The sequence below is a fragment of the Phyllostomus hastatus genome, unplaced genomic scaffold, assembly GCF_019186645.2.
Source record: "Phyllostomus hastatus isolate PE091 unplaced genomic scaffold, TTU_PhHast_1.1 phas_contig_2045, whole genome shotgun sequence".
In the NCBI taxonomy this organism is placed as follows: Eukaryota; Metazoa; Chordata; class Mammalia; order Chiroptera; family Phyllostomidae; genus Phyllostomus; species Phyllostomus hastatus.
In genome coordinates this window covers 28496-48623 of record NW_025333724.1, presented here as the reverse complement: position 1 = coordinate 48623, position 20128 = coordinate 28496, and the positions used below count along the sequence as shown (strand labels likewise).

Below are 20128 nucleotides of genomic sequence, written 5' to 3'. Positions count from 1 at the left end.
GAAATGTGAGTGTGAAACCTCACCTGGAACAGACCCGGCTGCCACAGGGACCCCGCGCTGAGAACAGAAAGGAAACCGGTCCCAGATTTTAATCAGCCGACTCCCCTCCCCTTCCCTTTTCCCCTTCGAGGAAAACGGTCGCCAGGCACGGCACTGAGCTGGCACAGGCTCCTCGGAAACACCTGTGCCCTTCCTTTCCCCAGCTGTGGCCTCGGGCCTGGGCGCCCCCGCCCCCCGCCCGCCCCAGACCTCGTCTGACGAGCCTGGAGGCCCCCTCGGGCTGGCGCCAAGTGCCAGTGCCCTGGGGGAGTTATCTTAGTAATCCTGGCTTTGCTTCTGGATCTCGTGAAGAAGTGTCACCCGGCCAAACGCTTGGCCAAAGCCTGCCTGCCTCACCCGAGGCAGAATCCGTGACGCTGTGATTTCAGAAACCTCCCAGGGATGGCCCCAGAAGTTGCTGGAAGCCTGGTGTCAGGCGCCCTCTTTCCGGGTGTACTAGACACAGAAACTATTCATCCTTTTGCTTTCTTCTTAAAACTATTTACTGCAGTGTAATATCCATTCAGTCTTTAGCGCACAGCTAGATAAAGTCAGAACCAGCAGCAAGACCCCCGCCCCCTACGGGTATGTTGAGGTCTGGGGTCGCTTCGGCGGCTGCTCGGCCCGGGTGCTGCGGCCTGCTCCGCAGCGCCCCTGCCTGCAGGGGGAACGCTGCCTGGGCCTGCGGCAGGGCGTCCGCCGGGGGTTCCTCGGGAACGGCACCGCGCCGGGGATTGCGATGCTGCTGGTCGTGTAACTCGGGCGGCTCTGCCTTCCGCTTTCCCCGGTTCCTTTTGTGCTTGCGGAAAAGATGTGTGTGGCACAAATATACAAGAACAGGGAGGATGGAAGTTTCCTTCAAAAGAACTACTCCTCTTCGAATCCTGTTCTTGTAAATAATAACCATCTGCAGCCCCGCGTAAAACGTTGCTGTGAAACTCCATGGGGAAAGGTGCCCTTCAGATTGCAGTGCGATCGTCCATCCCCTCCGCGGGAAGGGGAAAAGCCACAAAAAGGCCCCGCTGGGATTCGAACCCAGGATCTCCTGTTTACTAGACAGGCGCTTTAACCAGCTAAGCCACGGAGCCGGCACGCCGGCGCCTGTCCAAATCGATGAGGAAAGAGGAAGAGCGTTGCTTTTGTTCGGTGGGCTGATTTGTCCTCCCGCACGAGAGTCAGGAGCAGCCCGGCGGCTTCCCCAGACTCTGAAGATGAACCTCCCCCTCGCCCCGGCAGACCCAAGAAGCCGCGCAGCTGCAGGACAACAGCCTCCTCGGCGCGGGGTGGGCGTGGGAAGAGAGGACCAGTCACACTCATTCGGGGACACGCCTCCGGGTCGTGTGACACCGTGACACCTGGACAGTAGGACACTTCCAGCCCCTAGAACTGGGCCGTGCAGGAAGCAAGCTCTATATTCTCTATGTCACGGTTTTTAATTAAAATTCCAGCCATTCCTTACCACAAGCCTTTGCGTGTATTTGCTTTCCGAATGCCTGCCTCTAGCTTATCCTGTTAACCGATGCAATTGCAGCGTTGCACCTTGAACATACAAGGCTTGCCAATTAAAACCTAGTCTTGGAAAGAAATGGAAGAGCGATCCCCTCTCCTCTGCAGCCCCGGAGGGAGAGACGCTTTCTTGTCAAGGGGTCTGTTTTTGATGAGATGACACACTGAGAGCTTTCGCAAGAATTTCTACTTTGTTATGGGGGCTTGTGTAAGGATTCATAACTGTTCCCGATTCATTCTGTGCTCTGTAAAGTAAACCTGTCCTTGGGAATATAATTTGAACAAATGGCTTCAGTGAAACTCCAAACAGTTTACAACTTGGCGCCGGAGCTGCGAAAGTATCTTCCCTGATAAGGCCTGTAATTATGATTGCAGGTCTTGCTTGATATCTGTTGTTAGGGTGATAATGCTGAAATCAACTGTACCAATATTTGAAGGATTTCTCTGAAACACTATAAGGCACTTACTTCTGCCTACCTACATGAGTGGGGGCTGTGTGACTCTGCTGGATTTATTTTTGTTAAAATTTGGGAGTCAGTGAACTCAACACACGGTTGGTTTGAAACGCCATGAAATAAGCACCTATTTCTTTAATATTATAAGATGAGCCATCATATCATCAACGTGCTTGGAGCCAGTATGGCTTTGGCCAAACTGTGGCAGACTTTCAGAAAGACAGCAGAACCTGCTGTATCTGGTTTGCGTTTTTCCTTTGACTGGCAGCTGTCAAAATTGGCCCAGAAATTCTGGGAAGTCAAAGTTGTTTAACAAGCCCCAGGCAAGTCTTGGGAGAAAGTTGAGACTTAGAACAATCACTTCCAGAAATCTGGGCATGGACACTATCTACTACTCAGTACCCAGTGTGACCGTCAAGGGCCAGGGAAAGGCCTCTCGTCCTGGCTTTGTTCCACACACTTGACCTTGGAGAAGGCACCGATCTCTGAGTCACAGACTCTGGCAACAATGTAAAGAAACGTGGGAGTGGCCAACAGTGCCATTTTCCATTTGCTTGGGAAAGAAAATGAAAATGGAGTAGTTCATGAACTTCGATGGGAAAATATAATATTGACTACTTAACAAGTAATCACTGAAATTTTGTGTTTTCTTCCATTATGAATATAGGCAACAAATCACAGGTGTATTTTAGCAGTTTTTACTTTACCACTCTTGGAAATCACAAATATTTTCTTCCAAATTTGACGTCCCAAATTTCTTAAAATATCATTATGCTCATTACTGCTTTGAAATTTCAGTATTTATCAGATGTTCTACTGGTCTTGTCATTTAGTGCATTAGTAAAGGAGCACAAATATTACTGTACCATAATTTTTAATATTTTAAGAGCATATTTCAATATATTTGGTTTCCTTCTGAAATCTTATGGATTCATCTTTTTATGCATAGTTAAAACTATTATTCCAGAATGGAGTCCATAACCACCAAACTGCCCTTCGGGACAGAACAAAACCTGGACAGATGACTCCTGTGCTGTGGTCCAGAGAAGAAACCATGACTAGGTCCACCTTAGTAAGAGCAGGAACACGAGTATTTTTCGTAAGGACTGTGGCGACCTCACCAACTGAAGACAAGTATTCTCTAATCTCAGTGTATCCGTTCTCGGTGTCAGGTAGGTTTACCCCATCTGTTTAGTACCTCTCGCGTGATTCACTGCGCTCCTGGGGCCTGGGAATAATGCTTCCTCCTCAGAAACGTGGAGAGGCTGAAACGCACATGCAAGAAACACTTCTGGGTTTCCTGGGCAAGTAAACAAGTGAGCATTCATGTGTGTGCCAGCTGTTTTCCAAGGTGTCCTGTTCTGAGATGTAGGTCGCAGGCAGAGAGGGTGCTTAGCTCAGTCTTGCTTAGTAAATTTTAAAAAATAACTTCTCTTAACGACCCAAGAAGAGACAAGAAAGTCAGATCGTGCAACTCTACAATGGCTTCCAGTTTCCTAGAGTAGCAGCCCAAGTCCTTACACAGGCCTGCGAGGCCCAGGTCCTGTCCCAAGGCTGCTGCCCCTGTCCACTCAGCACTGGCCCCTCACGTTACTGGACTGGCCTAAGCTGGCTCCCACTTTCAGGCCTTTCCCTGAGGATTAAGCCGCTCCCAGATCGCTCTGCTCCCCAATATCTGTAATGCAGATCATTAGTCTGTCGTCCATATCTTCCCTGCTGGGCTTTTCTATTTCTCCACGAAGTTTTGCTTCGTTTTTCTCCAAGCTCTCACCAGCATTATTTTACTTACTGAGCCGTAAATATGGGTCAGATGGTGCAGGACGGAGGGAGGTGATGCTGGGGCGAAGAGGGACTGGGCTGCCTCCTCTGCCGAGAAAGGAACCCCAGCCCGAACAATCGCAAGCTGTAGCGAATTTTTATGAGTTTGAGACAAACTGACACACGGGGAAGCAAGATCTCAGATGCTCTGGAGAATGACAGTTTTATAGGTTGTCTGCATTGGGAACAAGGGAGAGAAGGTGGGAGAAAACGAGATGCAGGCGAGTTAACACGGCCGTGTACTCCCTGGAGGCTGGTTTCGCCTCCCAGGGGCCGGAGGGAGAGAATTACTTTTGGCGTTTCAGATGAGTGTAAACTCAGACGCACAAGGACCATGGACAAAGTCTGCTTAAGGCGAAAATACCCTTGTAGTAAAGAATCCTAGACCGGGCGCGACTCACCCCCACGGCCCGCCCTGTCAGGAGCTTGTGATCAGATCACCGCGTAAGGTTACTGCCTGTCACTGATTTATTACTGGGCCCTTTTCCGTTCGCAGGGCCAGGGGCTGGTGTGACCGGGAGAGCGGGCGCACGTCTGCCAGGGCCGCGGACCCGGGGGTGCGGAGACCCGGCTCCGGCGGGCCCGCAGGCTCGGCGGGGAAAGGGCGCCGCCGTCCGGCCTCCGACGGGCGCGCCCGCCGTCTGGTTTCTGATGAAGAAAACACGTCGCCAGCGAGTCCTCGCATGGGCCAGTGGCGCAATGGATAACGCGTCTGACTACGGATCAGAAGATTCCAGGTTCGACTCCTGGCTGGCTCGGCGGACGCAGCTTCATTTTACTTCCTTCTCTGCGGACCCCGGAGGAGCTCGCCGGGGGAAAAAGGCGCCGCAGCCGGGGCGGGAGCCTCCTCGCGCAGCCGGTCCCGGCGCCGTCCCCGCGGTGCGCCCGCAGCCATGCACCCCGGCGAAGGGTGGCGGGGGTGAAGGAGCCTCAGTCAAAGGGGAAGCAATTAAGATGTGGAGATTCAGGTTGGGGGACCCCGGTAATAATGAAGGGTCAGTCACAAAGACCGGAGCCTCTCTTTTGTTTTCCCGGATCCGATCATTTCCGGTGTAAGCAGGAGGGTTGGGAGCGGGGGTTGACGTGCGCAGGCGCACACGGCGAGCCTGGCGCGTTAGGCAGGAGGGCGGAGTTCGTGAGGTGAAGAGGGAGATCCCGGCGGCGCTTTTGGCAGCGTTTCCGTAGTGTAGTGGTTATCACGTTCGCCTCACACGCGAAAGGTCCCCGGTTCGAAACCGGGCGGAAACAGCCGGTGGTCTCTTTTCTTTTTCCCCACGCTCGGAATGAAATTCCTAAAAAACGATTTCGCTTAATTTTTTAAATTTCACGCCCTCACAAACACCTGCACCCTCCTCCTGCCTGCACGCCCGGGGCTGTGGTGCTGACGCGGGTGCGGAGTCGGGCCGGCGCAGGAGGGGAGACGCGGCCCGGGCCCCGGAAGCGCATCCCCAGCTCGCGGCCTTCCTGCCCGCGGATCTCCGGCCGCCCACCCGCGAGGGGACGGCCTGGACACTCGGTGAGTGCGGGGCCTCCGGGCGCCTCCTGTCGTGACCTGGGACGGCGGGGTCGGCGGCGCCCGGGCCGCCCCGGCCGCCCCGGCGGGGAGGTCGCGGCGGGCGGTCCCTCCGCCTGCGGGCTCGAGCCGTCCCCCGTGGGCCACCCTCCGAGGGGACCCCGACGGGCCCAGGCGTCCTCCCCTTGGCCTGCGCTCCCCTCCAGGCGGGAAGACCCCGAAGGTCAGGGACGGGCCAGCCGCCGCGCCTGTTTGCGGCAGGACTGCGCCCCGCTTGGCCTTGACCTGTGGGGCACCCGGCCGGCGGCCGCGTGAGCGGGGTCGTCGGACGCGTTCCTGCGGGGCGGGTGGGGCCGCGGCGCTGTGGGGCCCGGGGCCCTGGCCTTAGACGCGGTGTGTTCCCCGCCGGGGTTGCCACCCCTGTGTCCAGGGGCCGGAGGCAGTCGCTCAGGTCACGTTGCTCGGGTTCCCTCGGTGCCTGGCGTGAACGGGGCGTTGGCGACGCGTTTATGGCGATAAGGAAAGGGCACTCGGTCCCTAAAGCCCCGCTCCCTGTGGCTAGCCGGGCTGCTGGGCTCCGCGCGCCGTGGCCGTGCCGCCCTCAGGCCCGAGGCCCGTGTTTTTCCCCTCGCGGGGCCCCTCGTTAGCCAGACAGTGAGCTGGGGCCCGCGCTCGGTTCCCGTGTGTCCGCGGTAGTTTTGTTCGCAGCCGGGTCTGCGCCGCTCAGGGGGCAGGGCCCGGGGGCCGGCCGGGGCCGGAGGGTGTCCCCTCCGCCTTCCCCGCGTGTCAGAGCAGAGCGGCGCACGCGGTGGCTGCTTTTTCCACGCCTGTGGCTCAGCGCACGTGAGACCCGCCCCGGCCCACCTTCCGCGTGGTCCCCATCCCCTGTGTGGTCAGCCCCGCGAGCGCCCAGCGGCCGCCAGCACAGAAGGGACCCAAGTCCAGCTTGCTGGCTGATGAGTTTAACAGGAGCTTTAGTGCAGCAGCGCGGTCCTGGGCGGCAGGACGGAGGGGTCTCCCCGTCCACCCCCAGACACGCGGTTTCGTGGATGAACCATGGGTCTGCGCGCCCCGAGAGGAACGTGGGCGATCCGAGGGGCCCGCGCCGGCTGTGAGCCGAACTTCCCGGGAACTCGTCCAGGCGCAACTCCAGAGAGCTCCCGGGACTCTGTGACTGCGCAGCGCCCTCTCGCGCGCCCCAGGACGTGGAGAAGAGCGTCAGGGCAGAGTCCCTTGGGTTCCCAACGCGCTCTCTAACCCTCCAAATGGGAACTCGCAATGCGGCCTTGCCTGACATGTCCTTTGAAAAGCAGGGGACTCACTGACACCGTGTAACCTCCTGCCCTCCCGAATCACTCTGAGGCCTTCCTGGAAATAAAATCATTTTTTTATCCAATGGCCCTTTTTCATTATTTTGTGTATCTGTCTCCTACAGGTACACAAATAATGTATCGGTAGGGTCTCTGGAAAGTTAGCAGCCACCCGATCTCCTGATAAGTTCCCTAAAGGTGAGTTTCAAGAAGCTAATCACTTTTCTTATACTCAGGTACAGCATCTAGCCAGTGGCCTGTTTGCCTTGAACTTATCTTTATTGTCACCTGCTGTGCTTTAATGATCGTGGCCCCTGTTGAGAAGGGAATCTAACATAAAGAACACCGACCGAACCAAGAACAGGCTGTGAGCATTTCCACACCAGGAATGGGTGGCAAACACGTTTGGAGTAAGATGGACGGAGAATGGCACACAGTGCTGTGAAGCAAAAGCTCACTCTGTGAATTGTGATAAAGAAGACACCTACTAAGAAGGGCCCCGGCGGCAAACTGAGCTAAAATTGTAAGCAAAAGAAAGAAGGAAGAAAAAAAAAGGAAAAAGAGGAAAGGGAAAGGAAAGAAAAAAAGGAAAGAACCTAGCAGCCATTTCCGCACAGGTACCTTCCCCTTTTCCCCTTGCTGAGCAGCCTGCCTCTGGCTGCCGGCACACGTTTCTTCCCGCTGAGCCATCTTTATAAAGGAGTTCCTAGAATCCTATTACAGCCACTAGGACTGAGGCTTTCTGCAGCCAATCAGCACCTTTACTCTGACCAAAAACAGTGTCTTGAACCAATCAAAATGTAAAAATTTAAAGTCTTCATTTGCATGAGGACACCAGTCAGGAACCAGGAATAGGGACTTCTTTCCTCACAAGCCAGCTCTCCCTTGGCTCCAAGAGCCGAGTTTCCCTTTGCGCAGAGGTTTGACTTTTGCGGAGCTGAGACGCGACAGGGCGAGCAGACCGTGAAAGAGCTGAGGGGAGCAGGGAGCACAGTGAGGGAAGAGCAGGGGGCGCCCAGGGAATTCCACACAAGCTTCTCAGTGAGAGCTGTGCAACGCGAGAACAGAACCGTTTCTCCTCAATCTTAACCCCTGTTCCCAGAGTTCCTCATAAGGCGCCAAAGGAAATCGTGACGCACTCAAGGCACACCCAGCTTTGGTCCTTCCCTCTCTGTACAAATCTCACCTCTCCCTTTACAAGGAGGGAAAATGCAAATTTTCCAGAAGTTCTCGTTAAATTAAAAATATGGGGGAGAAAAGTAGATAATTTGATGTTTTAGTACCATTTCTGGTGGTTGCTCTTGTTGACCAAGAAACATAAAAATGAAATCTAACTTTTCTCAAAAAACACCATGTTTGCTCACTATATCTAGGTGGTGAGGTCAGCAAACTCCTCTTCCAAAACACACACAGACATGTACACACACAACCTTCTGGAGCAATTCAGAGATGAAATAATTTTTTTTCCAATTTGATGGATGTAAATATATCCTACCATTTTAGAATGCATTATCCCATATTGCCAAGGACAATGAGCATATTTTTGTGTACTTACTATTCCTGCTTTTTCTAAGAAGTGCTTAACACTTTGCCCATTGTTTTTTGTTGTTGTTGTTGTTTTTGGGGGGTGGTGGGCTGGCTGAGCATGGGCTGGCGAACTTTATTAAGAGGCCACATAAAAATAATTGTACAACAGTTTGTATATAAAGTTTGATTAAAACCCATTTTGGAAAATTTTTTAAAGGCCAAATGAATTTGAACTAAGTGAAATCACTATTCTGAACAGATATCTGCACCCCAATGTTTTTAAATATATTTTATTGATTATGCTATTACATTTGTCTCATTTCCCCCTTCACTCCCCTCCATCCTGCACACCCCCTCCCACCCACATTCTCCCCCTTTAGTTCATGTCCATGCGTCATAGTTATAAGTTCTTTGGCTTCTACATTTCTCATACTATTCTTACCCTCCCCCTGTCTATTTTCTACCTACCATCTATGCTACTTATTCTCTGTACCTTTTCCCCCTCTTTCCTCCTCCCACTCCCCTGTTGCTAACCCTCCATGTGATCTCCATTTCTGTGGTTCTGTTCCTGTTCTAGTTGTTTGCTTAGTTTCTTTTGGTTTTGTTTTAGATGTGGTTGTTAATAATTGTGAGTTTGCTGTCATTTTACTATACATGTATTTTTTTTATCTTCTTTTCTTAGATAAGTCCCTTTAACATTTCATAAAATAAGGGCTTGGTGATGATGAACTCCTTTAACTTGATCTTATCTGAGAAGCACTTTATCTGCCCTTCCATTCTAAATGAAAGCTTTCCTGGATAGAGCAGTCTGGGATGTAGGTCCTTGCCTTTTATGACTTGGAATACTTCTTTCCAGCCCCTTCTTGCCTGTAAGGTCTCTTTTGAGAAATCAGCTGACAGTCTGATGGGAACCCCTTTGTAGGTTACTGTCCCCTTATCTCTTGCTGCTTCTAGGATTCTCTCCTCCATTTTTCCTTGGCTAATGTAATTATGATGTGCCTTGGTGTGTTTCTTCTTGGGTCCAACTGCTTTGGGACTGTGAGCTTCCTGGACTTCCTGGAAGTCTATTTCCTTTGCCAGAATGGGGAAGTTCTCCTTTACTATTTGTTCAAATAACTTTTCCACTTTTTGCTCTACCTCTTCTCTTCTGGTACCCCTATAATTCGAATGTTGGAAATTTTAAAGATGACCTGGAGGTTCCTAAGCTCCTCGTTTTTTTAATTCTTATTTCTCCATTCTTTTCTGTTTGGTTGTTTCTTTCTTCCTTCTGGTCCACTCTATTGTTTTGAGTCCCAGTTTCCTTCCCATCACTGTTGGTTCCCTATGTATTTTCCTTCATTTCTCTTATCGTAGCCTGCATTTGCTCATCTAATTTGCAACCAAAATCAACCAATTCTGTGAGCTTCCTAATCACCAGTGTTTTGAACTGTGCATCTGATAGGTTGGCTATCTCTCGGTCACTTAAAAGGATGGATTCTGGGGCTTTGATTTGTTCTTCTATTTCAGCCATCTCTCTCTCTCTCTCTCTCTCTCTCTTTTTGGTTTTGACTTGCCTGTTACAGTGAGGGGTGGAGCCTTAGGTGTTCACCAGGGCTGGGCACCCCAGTCGCTGGGTTGTGACGTTGTATGTGGGGGTGGGGTCCAGAGGGAACAATGGCAGTTGCTCCATTCTCTGTGGGACCTCAGTCCCTTCTGCTGCTTCCCCCAAGCAAACTGGGCCCCTCTGGTTCCAATTCCCATGTGGGTGGGCCTCTGCCCACCGTGGGACCTTCCAAGGACCTCTCCTGTGAGGCTGGGTGTCTCTGCATGCACCTCAATTCCCACAGGTGTCCTCAATCAGTGCCCCCAGGCTCTCTTTCCCAGTGCTGGGATCCTGGGTTTCGCACACTGCCTTGCTTTACAATCGCGGCCTCACTGGGTCTGCCGGTTGCCACCCCTCAGTTGGGGTCTGCCAGCTGCCACTTGCGCACTCAGGGTCAGTCTGCTGTGGTCTTACGTGCCGCGGATGCCTTACACACCCAACTCTCTCTGCTCTCCGCGCCTGGCTGCTCGTCTCCGCCCCTCCTACCGGTCTGGATGAAAAGGTCTATTTCAGCTCCTTGGTTGTCCGACTTCCATTCAGGTCAATTTTCTGTCAGTTCTGGATGTTATTCTATTTCTAAATTGTTGTTGTTCCAATCTTGGTTGTGCGTGGAGGTACGGTGCTTCCACCTGTGCCCCCATCTTGGCCAGAAGTTACCCATTGTTTTTAAATTCTCATTTTGTCCTTTCCTCGTGGATCTGTAGGAATTCTTTATATATTCTGGATTCTAATCCTTCATCAGTTATATGTGTAACAAATATCTTTGCTCAGCTTTTAACTTATTTTTTATATTTTATGCTGTCTTTTTTATATACACAAGTTATTAATTTTTAAATTATTTACTTATTTATTTTATAGAGGGGGAGGGTGAAAGAGAGGGAGAGAAAGTTATGGTTACCTCTTGGGTACCCCCTACTGGGGACCTAGCCCACAATCCAGGCATGTGCCCTCACTGGGAATTGAACTGGCCACCCATTGGTTCTCAGCTCGGCACTCAGTCCAGTGAACCACACCAGCCAGGGCCAAATTATTAATTTTCATATAATCAAATTGAATGTTGTCAGTCTTTCCCTTTATGGTTTACACTTTTTGTGTCTTGTTAAACTCTAGGCGCAGTGTGAGGAAGACAGAAGAACCCCCTGGACTAGCAGAGCCACCGGCGCAGCGCTGCAGCCGCCATGCCCAAGAGAAAGGCAAAAGGAGACGCCAAAGGTGACAAAGTGAAAGTGAAGGATGAGCCGCAGAGAAGGTCGGCTCGGCTGTCTGCTAAGCCTGCTCCTCCAAAACCAGAGCCCAGGCCTAAAAAGGCCCCTGCACAGAAGGGGGAGAAGCTGCCCAAAGGAAAAAAGGGGAAAGCAGGTGGTGGCAAGGATGGTGACAACCCTGGGAGAAGCCGAGATGCCGCCGCATCCCAGTCACAGAGAGCAGAAGGCACCGGGGACAAGTGAAGCGGACGTTTTAAATAGTTCTGTACTTCTAATGACTCCACCGTCTGAAATGCTATTTTTAAAATCTGTTTTATTAAAATGTAGGGTTTTTTTAAATTACGCTGTTAGCACACAAGACACTGTGGCTGTCTCTTGTGGATAGGGCAAATGCCACTAATAGAGTGTTTAGGAGCTCGATTGAAATGGGGGAAGTAGGATTTTCTGTCCTTGCTTTTGAAGGTTTTTCTTGGTTCCATGCACATGTCAGCCACTTTTGCTCAAAAGCCTCGCACTGCGGGGAAGTCAGACGTCCTGTCTTCTTTCCCAGTGCCATCGGCATGGACCTGGTGTCCTGAAACGAGACCCGTGAAGTGGCCGTGGCACCCCTGCAACTGGCGGTGTGGGGTCGCATGTCCAGGATTTCTGGCAGGACATCGAGATGGTGTTGCTCAGAAGATCCAAGATTTCTGTCTGGTTTGTGGATCCTGCAGATTTCAGGTGTTTTGTCTAGGTCAGAGCTGACCTGTGAAAATCTGCTATGTGCCTCATACAAAATGTCTGTCCCTTCCGAAACGTTTCCTGTTCAAAGCAGCAACAGAAGAGGTCGTTGACTTTTGAGGAAGGGATTTTGGAAGTTGTAAAATTTTATAAATTGTTACTCAGATTTTGCTGGAAGTAACTTTTTGTTTTTTTAAGTATATGAAAAAGTTGGATACAAATTGGCAATGGGAGGGGATCATTTCCTACCCAAACGCATATTTCTTACAGCCTGTGAAGGTTGTATAGTTTTTTCACATTTACCTTGCGTCTTTCCTGAACTGATTTTTGTGAAATGTATGAGATAGAAGTTCAGCATCGTATTTTTTCCGTATGGATGTGTTTGTCCCGGTACCATTTTTTGAAAAGTTTATCCATCCCTCACTGATTTGTAGCACTGGCTCTTTCATAAATCAAGTTTCTGGGGGGGGTGGGGGGGTTCTATTCTGACTCATGATGCAGGCACTTTGCCTAACCCCTGGCAGTGCTACAGTCCTGGGTACTACAAGTTTAGAAACTGACCTTGATATCTCAGGACAAATCCAACTTCCATCCCCTACACCTCCACCAAAGTTTTCTTCCTCAGGACTATTTGGCCATGCTTAGCTAGACTGACAAGTTGTTAATCAAACCAAACAAGAAAGTGTTGGAATTTTATTGGGTTTGTACTGAATTTATAGATTGCAATGTTGAGTCTTTCAATCTATGAACCCATTTATTTAAGATCTTTAACTTCTTTCAATAAAGTTTTATAATTTTCTCCATAAATGTCTTATTTTATTGATATTTCTTAGGGACTCTACATGTACTTTTTAAATTCTATTTCATACAGTATATTTGTAGTTACTGCATTTTGTTTTTAGCTAAAGTTGATTTTTGTATCCAGCAACCTTGCTGAATTCTCATCAGTTTTTATGTTTGTATATTCTTGTGGGTGTTCTACATAGACGACCATAGATTCTGTACATGCAAATAACTTCGTTTCTTCACCACCTTATACCATCTTTCCTTTTTCCAATGCTAGACTTGTCCAAGTGCCCAGGGAGAGGGGAGGGGGCACAGCAAACCAAGTCTCTGCCTTCACCAAGCTCATATTCTAATGGGGGTGGGTGAGATAGAGAACACACACATTTATGGGACGGGGTACTTAGGTAAAAAAAAAAGTGGAAATCAATACAACTTAAATAGGGTGGTTAGGTGATATTTCCACAGAGCACTTAGTGAAGTAGGGGAACAAGAGATGTGACTGAGGGGAAAGCTCCAGCCAAGAGAATGGGAAATGCAGAGGTGGGTGGAACAGACGTGCTGAGGAGGAACTGGGAGGCACGAGTGGCTGAACTGGAGTGAGGGCAAGGGTGACAGTTCACACGAATGCAGACATGAGCAGGGGCCAGAAAACGGGTGCCTCTCCAGGCTGTGGTTTCTCTCTGAGGAGGGATGCCTTCAGAATTTTGAACAGAGAAGTGGCGGTCTACCGGCTGTGTGGCTGAGGCACTGGCTGCAGGCTGTGAGCGGGAAAGAGTGAAAGGAGGAGCACCCGTTAGCAGACGGTCACAACTAAATTGCCGGATATCCTACTTCATTGCTTTGTGTCACCATCCTTCTGCTCCATGATGCCCATTCCATTTTTTTCTATGAGCAAACATTTCTCTGTGCTTTTTTGCCAAACAGATTAGGATTAAAAATAAGCATTCTCTATTTTCAAAGTCCAAAGTCAAGTGATAGATACCACATATAGCTGTGCGTTTCCTGTTGTGAGTGCGCAACAGGCCTAACTCGGAGGCCAGAGATTGACAGGTTTTAGGGAGGGCTTCCGGGGGGCATTCTGACACAAAAACTGCAAAACGAAAACAAACAGAAGTTGGTCAAGCAAGGAGTGGGGGAAAGGCTTCTTGTACAAGTAATGACACTTGCAAGGATGTGAACATGCCGCACGGAAGTTGTTTAATAAATGGTTAAGGCAATAATTAAAATGCACAACCAAGTTATATTAGTTTTACAGTATTTCTTGTGTTTGCCAGACTGTGTCTGCCCAATGATTTACACGCATGGTTTTATCTTCATGAGTATGAATTCAGTATTACTATCCCCCTTTCACTTCAAATGCATGTAGTAAAAATACTCTACAAGCTAAACAGTGATGATTTCCAATGACGAAGAGCACGAGAGGACAAACTCCAGGAGGAAAATGGCGGGAATTCACTGCGCCGGTGCGTCTCCCGCAACATGAGGTCAGAGGGACAGTTTCTGTACACTCCTGAAGCGGGAAAGAGCAACTTAGGAATCCTAAGTCCGCCTTTAAACACGCCCGCCCACTTTTCCGATCCATTAGGCGTTTACATTCCTTTCTGTAAAGTCACGAACCAACAACCTGGTTCACAAACACCTTGAGAATCTGGGTCTGACTTGAACAGCCTGGCGATCCAGAACTCTCAGTAATCACATTACCCTCCAAAGGAGGCCTTGGTCCTGGGAGGGCTGGGAGGAAGACCAGGGACATACTCCCCCGCAGCCGCCTTCTCGCTTCGCTCCTTCTCAGCTGTGCTCACAGCGGTCCCGTAAAACAGACAGCACTCCCCTGCTACAGCCTCCAGCGGCTCCCCGGGCCTGGTCACTCGGGAGACGGTTGACAGCTTCCCGGAAGTTTTGCAGGGCACGCCGCGCCGCGCGGACGCACTTCCGGGCCCCTCTGGGACGTTCGGAGGACCGTCTTCTCGGTGCCCCGCGCGCCCGCGGGCCTGGATTGCAGGCGGATTCCCAGGCGGCGGGGAGGCTGTGAGCGTGAAGTTCCCTCCCTGGATTGTCCCTCTGGTCCCTGCGGTCATCCGGCCCCTCCGGGCCCTCGCACACCGGGCTTGGGTTTCGGTGCCGGGCCCTCACCCCACGTCCGTTTTAGAGAAAGTCGGGGGAAAGGGGACTGCCAGCAACCAGGAGGTCGCCTCGGGGCGGGGCATGGAGCCCTTCGCTAGACTATAGTTTAAAAAGCAACAAAAATCAAGACATAGGTAACAAAGAAAACCAATTATACTACGAGATAGTGTAATTTGCAATATAGTCATATGTGTGCACCTTCATTAGTGTAATGCATTAAAAATTCAACATCAAGACCCTTCTTTGGACATCTGTCTTTTAAAAATAGTTAAGTAGGAGATAATTTGTAACAACTGTGTTGTGACATGATAATATCTGCGTTTTTTTGTGTATGTGACAAAGCCACAGGTACTACTCTTCCGACTGTAATTTGTACATTTATACGTGAAGGATATGCTAAATTTCAGAGGTTAGAGATTTTAAAGATATAATTTTTTAATCTTTTCTCATCCAAGTTCACTGGTCCCCAGGTTAATCTCTGCAAAAATGCTTAACACGGTGCCCATCACACGGAAAGCCCCTCCTCCACAATGTAGATATTAGTAATTTTATTATTACTGTTTTTGCACCTGCTGAAATTTCTTTTAGGTGACACGATGGGGTTGATTACATGAAGTGCTGCGTTGGGACAAAGATAAATTGAGTTCAGCCCATCAATTCAGGTATGTTATCCTAAAAGTAAAAGGCCAGAGTGAGAGTCAACAAGTATTTATTTAAACTCAATAAGAATCGCTATTTTGGACGCGCCAGTTCAGGCAGAAGCCCAGATAGTGTTCTCGTTAGGAGACAAAGGCAAGGGCTGTGTATGAGAAAGGGAAGGGGAACAATTATTGATATATCAATAGAAGGAAGGTGTTGCTATTGGTCCAGGTAAGCTAAATAGGGATGTTTATTCCAAACAGTGCTTTTAATTTCCAGTTCAGTAATCATTAATCCAGTTGCCATTATATCTGCTTCCTCGTCTTCCTTGCAAACAGTTCTTTGGGGCCCAGTGTTGATTTGGACCTAGACCTAAGAGTGTGTTGTCCTGTTTTAATGTCCAAAGGTTTGAGGCATAAGACGTGCAAGGTAGTTGCAAAACGACTCCATTTTGAAGTGGCTCCGTTTGTATTATTTTTACATTCTCCTCCACTTTTGAATAAGATTTTTCCTTGAAAATCTCACTGATCAATTATTGGAAAGCAGCACTCATCAGTTATTAAAGCAGCATTAGTTCTCCATTGGCAGGTGGCTTATCTTGGGCAAATCATGACATCGTAGGTCTCGTCACCAGGAAGGCTCGTCATGGAGGGTCATGTCCCATGTAGGAGGAAAAGTGGGTTTTTCGGAGCCTGAGCCCACGTGTGAGCAACGAGAGCGCCAGAACAGAGGAAAGCTTGACTGTCACGTTTCTTTAGGGGCAGTCATGCGTCTTCTGTATTTTCTTTCTTTTCTTTTTTTGTCGTTTTTGTTCTTTCGTTTGCTTGTTTCTTCTGTAGTTTCTGGAAGTTTCTCATTATGAAGTCTCATAGACCTTAGTGATTACCTAAAAAATGTTGAGTAACCATTAACAGAGGGGTGTCTTTCTAACACAAAGCTGTGCAGAACGAACAAAAATTTGTAACAGCAAAATTTTCTGTAATAGTAAAATGCTAAGTACAACTTGAAAAATAGATTTGAACCAGGAGGCAATATCTGAGGGCAGTCAATTAAAGATTTATCTTTACAGTTAGAACTAAGGAGGAAAAGAAAACAACTATTACAGCAAGTGTTTGGCCTCTCATGTTATCTGTGAGGTAGGAAGGAAATAAAGCAAGAGTCAAAAAGAAAACTGAATGTATAGATTATACAGGCCTGCTCCAGAATCTTGGGTTAGCTGTCCACAACAGATATCATATCCTTTATTTCCTAGCAATTTTAACTTCAACCCCCCTGTTGGCTGATCGGTCCAGTCAGGAGATGTTCTTTATTTTTCTACTGGTTTAGTGCTCATTTGGCGATTTTTAACAGCAAGAAAAAATCTAATTTTTCTGTTATCTGCTGGATGCATTAGGATGAAGTCTCTGCTTTGAACAATTACCAAGTGAAGTCAAGGGCTGCCAAGCAAGGCAGGGAAAATGTCAGTGCCCGGGCATTAGGTGACTTGAGTCTTTGGGTCACTCCAGGACAGGGGACTCGGGTTTAGGAGAAGGGGTGGAGCAGGCAGGTTACTCAGCAGAGCACCCATCGCCCTATACCATGTTACAGTTCATCTTCATGGTTACCCTACAGCCGGGTATTTTTCCAAGGAGGAGGACCTGAAATCAATGTAATGGCGGGCAGAACCCAGCATTTTAAAGAATCAGAATCTGGAACAGCAGAATGCAGGGCATGTGGAAGAGTGAGTGCTAATTTAAGCAACCTTTGCTCCTGTAACCTGTGTATTTCTGGGTGCAGAAGTAAACTAAACTTCAAACTGGTCCTGGCCAAAGAAATTTGGAAGCCACCAGGCCAGGCGTTGTGAGTACTGGCCCCACTACCGACGTGCAGTTTACCTGGGCATCCGCAGGGCTGAGCGAAACAGGTGATTAGAAACGAGCACAGTAATGAGGCAGCGAGGGAGCCGTTTCAAGCTTTCGTTGCTCTTAAAGAACAAAGTTTGACCTTTGATACACGGTGACTACTGTTAAAACTTTTACTACTACTATAGATGAAATGAAATGTTTCCTGCGCCGTGGCTTCCAAGCACCTTACTATTTTTTTCTTTCTATTTTGTGAGAGTAAAACGGGAACGCCCGAACAGGGACTTGAACCCTGGACCCTCAGATTAAAAGTCTGATGCTCTACCGACTGAGCTATCCGGGCTCACACAAGTTTAGTTACTCATATTAACTATATTTAAGTTAATGTGAACTAGAAGGAGCAAGTCATTTTAGAAGATTTTCCTGTCATTTTTGTTCAAAGGTACTCATTCAGAAAGTACTTGTTAGCACTAATAAACATAGAAACTCAACCACAACCAGGGTTTTCTTTAAGACCGATGTCAATCCTATTACATTGATGAGAATGTCGCCCGAATTCTATAGGCTATAGTATATGTACAGATACTGTATATAGTGCATATAAACACATCCTGGACTGCATGGAACTCAGTGCGGTCAAGAACGCTGGCCTTCAGTTCCTGAGCTTTCCGGAGAAGCAGCTCAAACATTCCACCCTTGGGCCCCAGCAGAGCACTTTCAAAAAGAAGCCGATCCGATGCTGTGCTTTAAAGGCTTCATGAAATCACCTTTTCCCGCAGCACTTTGGACAGCTAATGAGGGACAGAGGAAACGGTTTTATTTTGTGCCGGGCTTCAGCTGTCTTTGGAGAAAAGAAAACAAAAAGTAAGCTTGTAAGGGAGAGCTCCACTCTCGTTTTCTCGGGCGGGTTTCCGGCATGTAGCTCCATCCGCGCGTCTCCAGGTTCAGCACTGGCAAGGGTCCGATGGCTGCAAGGTTTTCTCCACTTGGAATTCTGACAAATGTACCATCAACCATTTCAAGGTGTTTTCTGACTAAATAAAGGAGAATTTAACTTTAACATGCAAAAAACATTAAAATTGTGGAAGGGAAAAGTCGGATTTAAAAAGTTGGGGAGAAGAGTGAAACGGCTGCCTGCAAGGCAGGGGATGTAGCTCAGTGGTAGAGCGCATGCTTCGCATGTATGAGGCCCCGGGTTCGATCCCCGGCATCTCCAAGCTTCTTTTATACCTACTTAATCAGAAGTTATATTTTAAAAATGCCTTCTCGTTTCGTGCTAAATGCTGCTCTTCGTTAATCTGGTACAGTGTTTTATTAGCGTCTATGTATAGAACTCCCTGTGTAGAGAAGGAAATTAGATTGCTTTAAAGTATTTTGGGGTATCTCTGATACAAAATTGAAAGAGAAAATGGAGAGGCCGAAGATGGGCAACCTGGAGAATTGCCCAGGATTCATTAAATTAACAGCCATCTTCAGTGTCTGGCTGGACTTCAGGACAGAGATCATCTTATCTTGAGAGCACAGAAAGAGAAGGAAGCCTATTGTTATCTTCCGGTTAGCTGCTGCGTCGAAACTACAGGCCCAACAAGGGAAAAAGAAGCCCAGCTCGGTGTGGTCGAGTTCAGCTACTGGGATGCACCACAATGTTGGCAGCTAAAAAGCAAAATTAAGACTAAGGTTTCCTTCTACTAAATTTTTGAATGACAGGTTGCCGACCGGCCGGTTAGCTCAGTTGGTTAGAGCGTGGTGCTAATAACGCCAAGGTCGCGGGTTCGATCCCCGTACGGGCCAGTCCCACTTCTGTTTTCATTTTTACAACGCCACGCACTTTCCGAGGGAGGCCACAAAGCGGGCCTCCGCTGGCGGAGCGCTCACAGCGTTCGCTCTGCGTCAGCAGACAAGTAGGTAACCTTAGCAGATACTAAATTCAGCAGGAGGAAAAAGAAGGTCGCCGGGTTAGTGACCAAACCCTTCGCTCCAAATCCTACGACACAGGTACTCTTGAGCGAGTGGCACGAGGGCCCCTGCGAGCAGGCAGGACTCAGTAACTCCGATCCTAGTGAAGCGTTTCTATCGGGGTGATCATCAGAGGAATCCCACTTTCAGTCTTTTTCCAGGATCTACCTGGCCCTCTGTCACAGACCTGTCCCTCTGTTCTGTCATTTCCTGATGTGACGCCTGTGGAGTCAGCCTCATTTGCCAACAAAGCAGTTTCAGCGCCCTAGTTATGTATCTACCTCCTTGTTCCTCGTGCAGCTCATATCCTTCACTTAATCGCTACCTCACAGCTTCGTATCCCGCTGAGTGAACTTTCCCTATTTTCACTGTTTTCCGTGGGAAATGCTGAGACCGAGTCAAGAGCTCCAAGTGGATTTGGGAATGCAAACGAGGCCGGGTCAGCCTCGCTCTTACAGCTTCAGGGGCCTTAGGGGCCTCGCGAAAATGCAGCCTCTGGGGCCTCGCTCCACAGAAAGGGCCAAGGTTTCTGCTTTTCTAACAAACAGCACGGTTGTTTCTTACAAAGGATGGGTCAACGAGCTTTGAGAAATAAGGTTTTATACAGTCTTTAGAGGATTGGGTAGGGGGAAAACCCGGGGAAGTTCTAAGATCAGCGTTAGTCTGGTTTTCAAAATAGAAAAACGAGGAGCGAGGGTCGGGAAGAAAAGGAAAATATCAGTCACAATTACACACTTTTGCAAATGAAATGCAAAAACCAGAATTTTACTATATATTTAATATATTCCGGGGGTAGAATGACTGGGGGCTCGTTGGTCTAGGGGTATGATTCTCGCTTAGGGTGCGAGAGGTCCCGGGTTCAAATCCCGGACGAGCCCAGGTTTTTATTGCTTATTGGACATTTGTAACTCTTCGTCACTCGCGGCACACCTGGGACAGCTGCCTTTCCATGAAATTAAACTCCTATAACTCCACGTAAGAAATTTGCAGGCCGGGCTCCACCTGCACTTGATCCCAGTAAGTCACTTGGTAACTCTTCTAACAAAAGGGACAAGTACTTTCGTATTTCGGCTTGTATTCAATTTTCCATCAGTTGCAAAGTAACTC

At 48.8% G+C, this 20128-nt stretch overlaps 1 protein-coding gene, 1 long non-coding RNA gene and 7 other non-coding genes across 14 annotated transcripts; 6 read left to right on the top strand and 3 right to left on the bottom strand.

The window, feature by feature from the left end:
• Positions 1–1053: 1053 nt before the first annotated feature.
• On the bottom strand, positions 1054–1127 carry TRNAT-AGU. Its single transcript has one exon. It is a non-coding gene; the product is annotated as a tRNA-Thr (tRNA).
• Positions 1128–4503: 3376 nt separating this feature from the next.
• On the top strand, positions 4504–4576 carry TRNAR-ACG. Its single transcript has one exon. It is a non-coding gene; the product is annotated as a tRNA-Arg (tRNA).
• Positions 4577–4993: 417 nt separating this feature from the next.
• Positions 4994–5066, top strand: TRNAV-CAC. Its single transcript has one exon. It is a non-coding gene; the product is annotated as a tRNA-Val (tRNA).
• On the top strand, positions 4997–12478 carry HMGN4 (high mobility group nucleosomal binding domain 4). 5 transcript variants are annotated; one of them, XM_045835259.1, is made up of 3 exons: positions 4997–5334; positions 6878–7164; positions 10861–12478. In XM_045835259.1, the coding sequence occupies exon 3, from the start codon at positions 10929–10931 to the stop codon at positions 11196–11198; it is 270 nt and encodes an 89-aa protein (XP_045691215.1). In that variant the 5' UTR covers positions 4997–5334; positions 6878–7164; positions 10861–10928; the 3' UTR covers positions 11199–12478. The 5 variants fall into 5 exon arrangements, with proteins under 5 accessions (XP_045691215.1, XP_045691212.1, XP_045691213.1 ...); XM_045835256.1 differs by having other exon boundaries at positions 6878–7258; XM_045835257.1 differs by lacking the exon at positions 6878–7164 and adding an exon at positions 6767–6839.
• A 1167-nt stretch (positions 12479–13645) lies between these two features.
• On the bottom strand, positions 13646–14324 carry LOC123816344. Of its 2 annotated transcripts, none has more exons than XR_006785264.1 (2): positions 14086–14324; positions 13646–13971 (listed from the first exon to the last, which is right to left on the bottom strand). It is a non-coding gene; the product is annotated as an uncharacterized LOC123816344 (long non-coding RNA). The 2 variants fall into 2 exon arrangements; XR_006785263.1 differs by having other exon boundaries at positions 14163–14324.
• A 3011-nt stretch (positions 14325–17335) lies between these two features.
• TRNAK-UUU lies at positions 17336–17408 on the bottom strand. The gene has a single exon. It is a non-coding gene; the product is annotated as a tRNA-Lys (tRNA).
• An 801-nt stretch (positions 17409–18209) lies between these two features.
• On the top strand, positions 18210–18281 carry TRNAA-CGC. The gene has a single exon. It is a non-coding gene; the product is annotated as a tRNA-Ala (tRNA).
• A 501-nt stretch (positions 18282–18782) lies between these two features.
• Positions 18783–18856, top strand: TRNAI-AAU. Its single transcript has one exon. It is a non-coding gene; the product is annotated as a tRNA-Ile (tRNA).
• A 971-nt stretch (positions 18857–19827) lies between these two features.
• TRNAP-AGG lies at positions 19828–19899 on the top strand. The gene has a single exon. It is a non-coding gene; the product is annotated as a tRNA-Pro (tRNA).
• Positions 19900–20128: the final 229 nt, after the last annotated feature.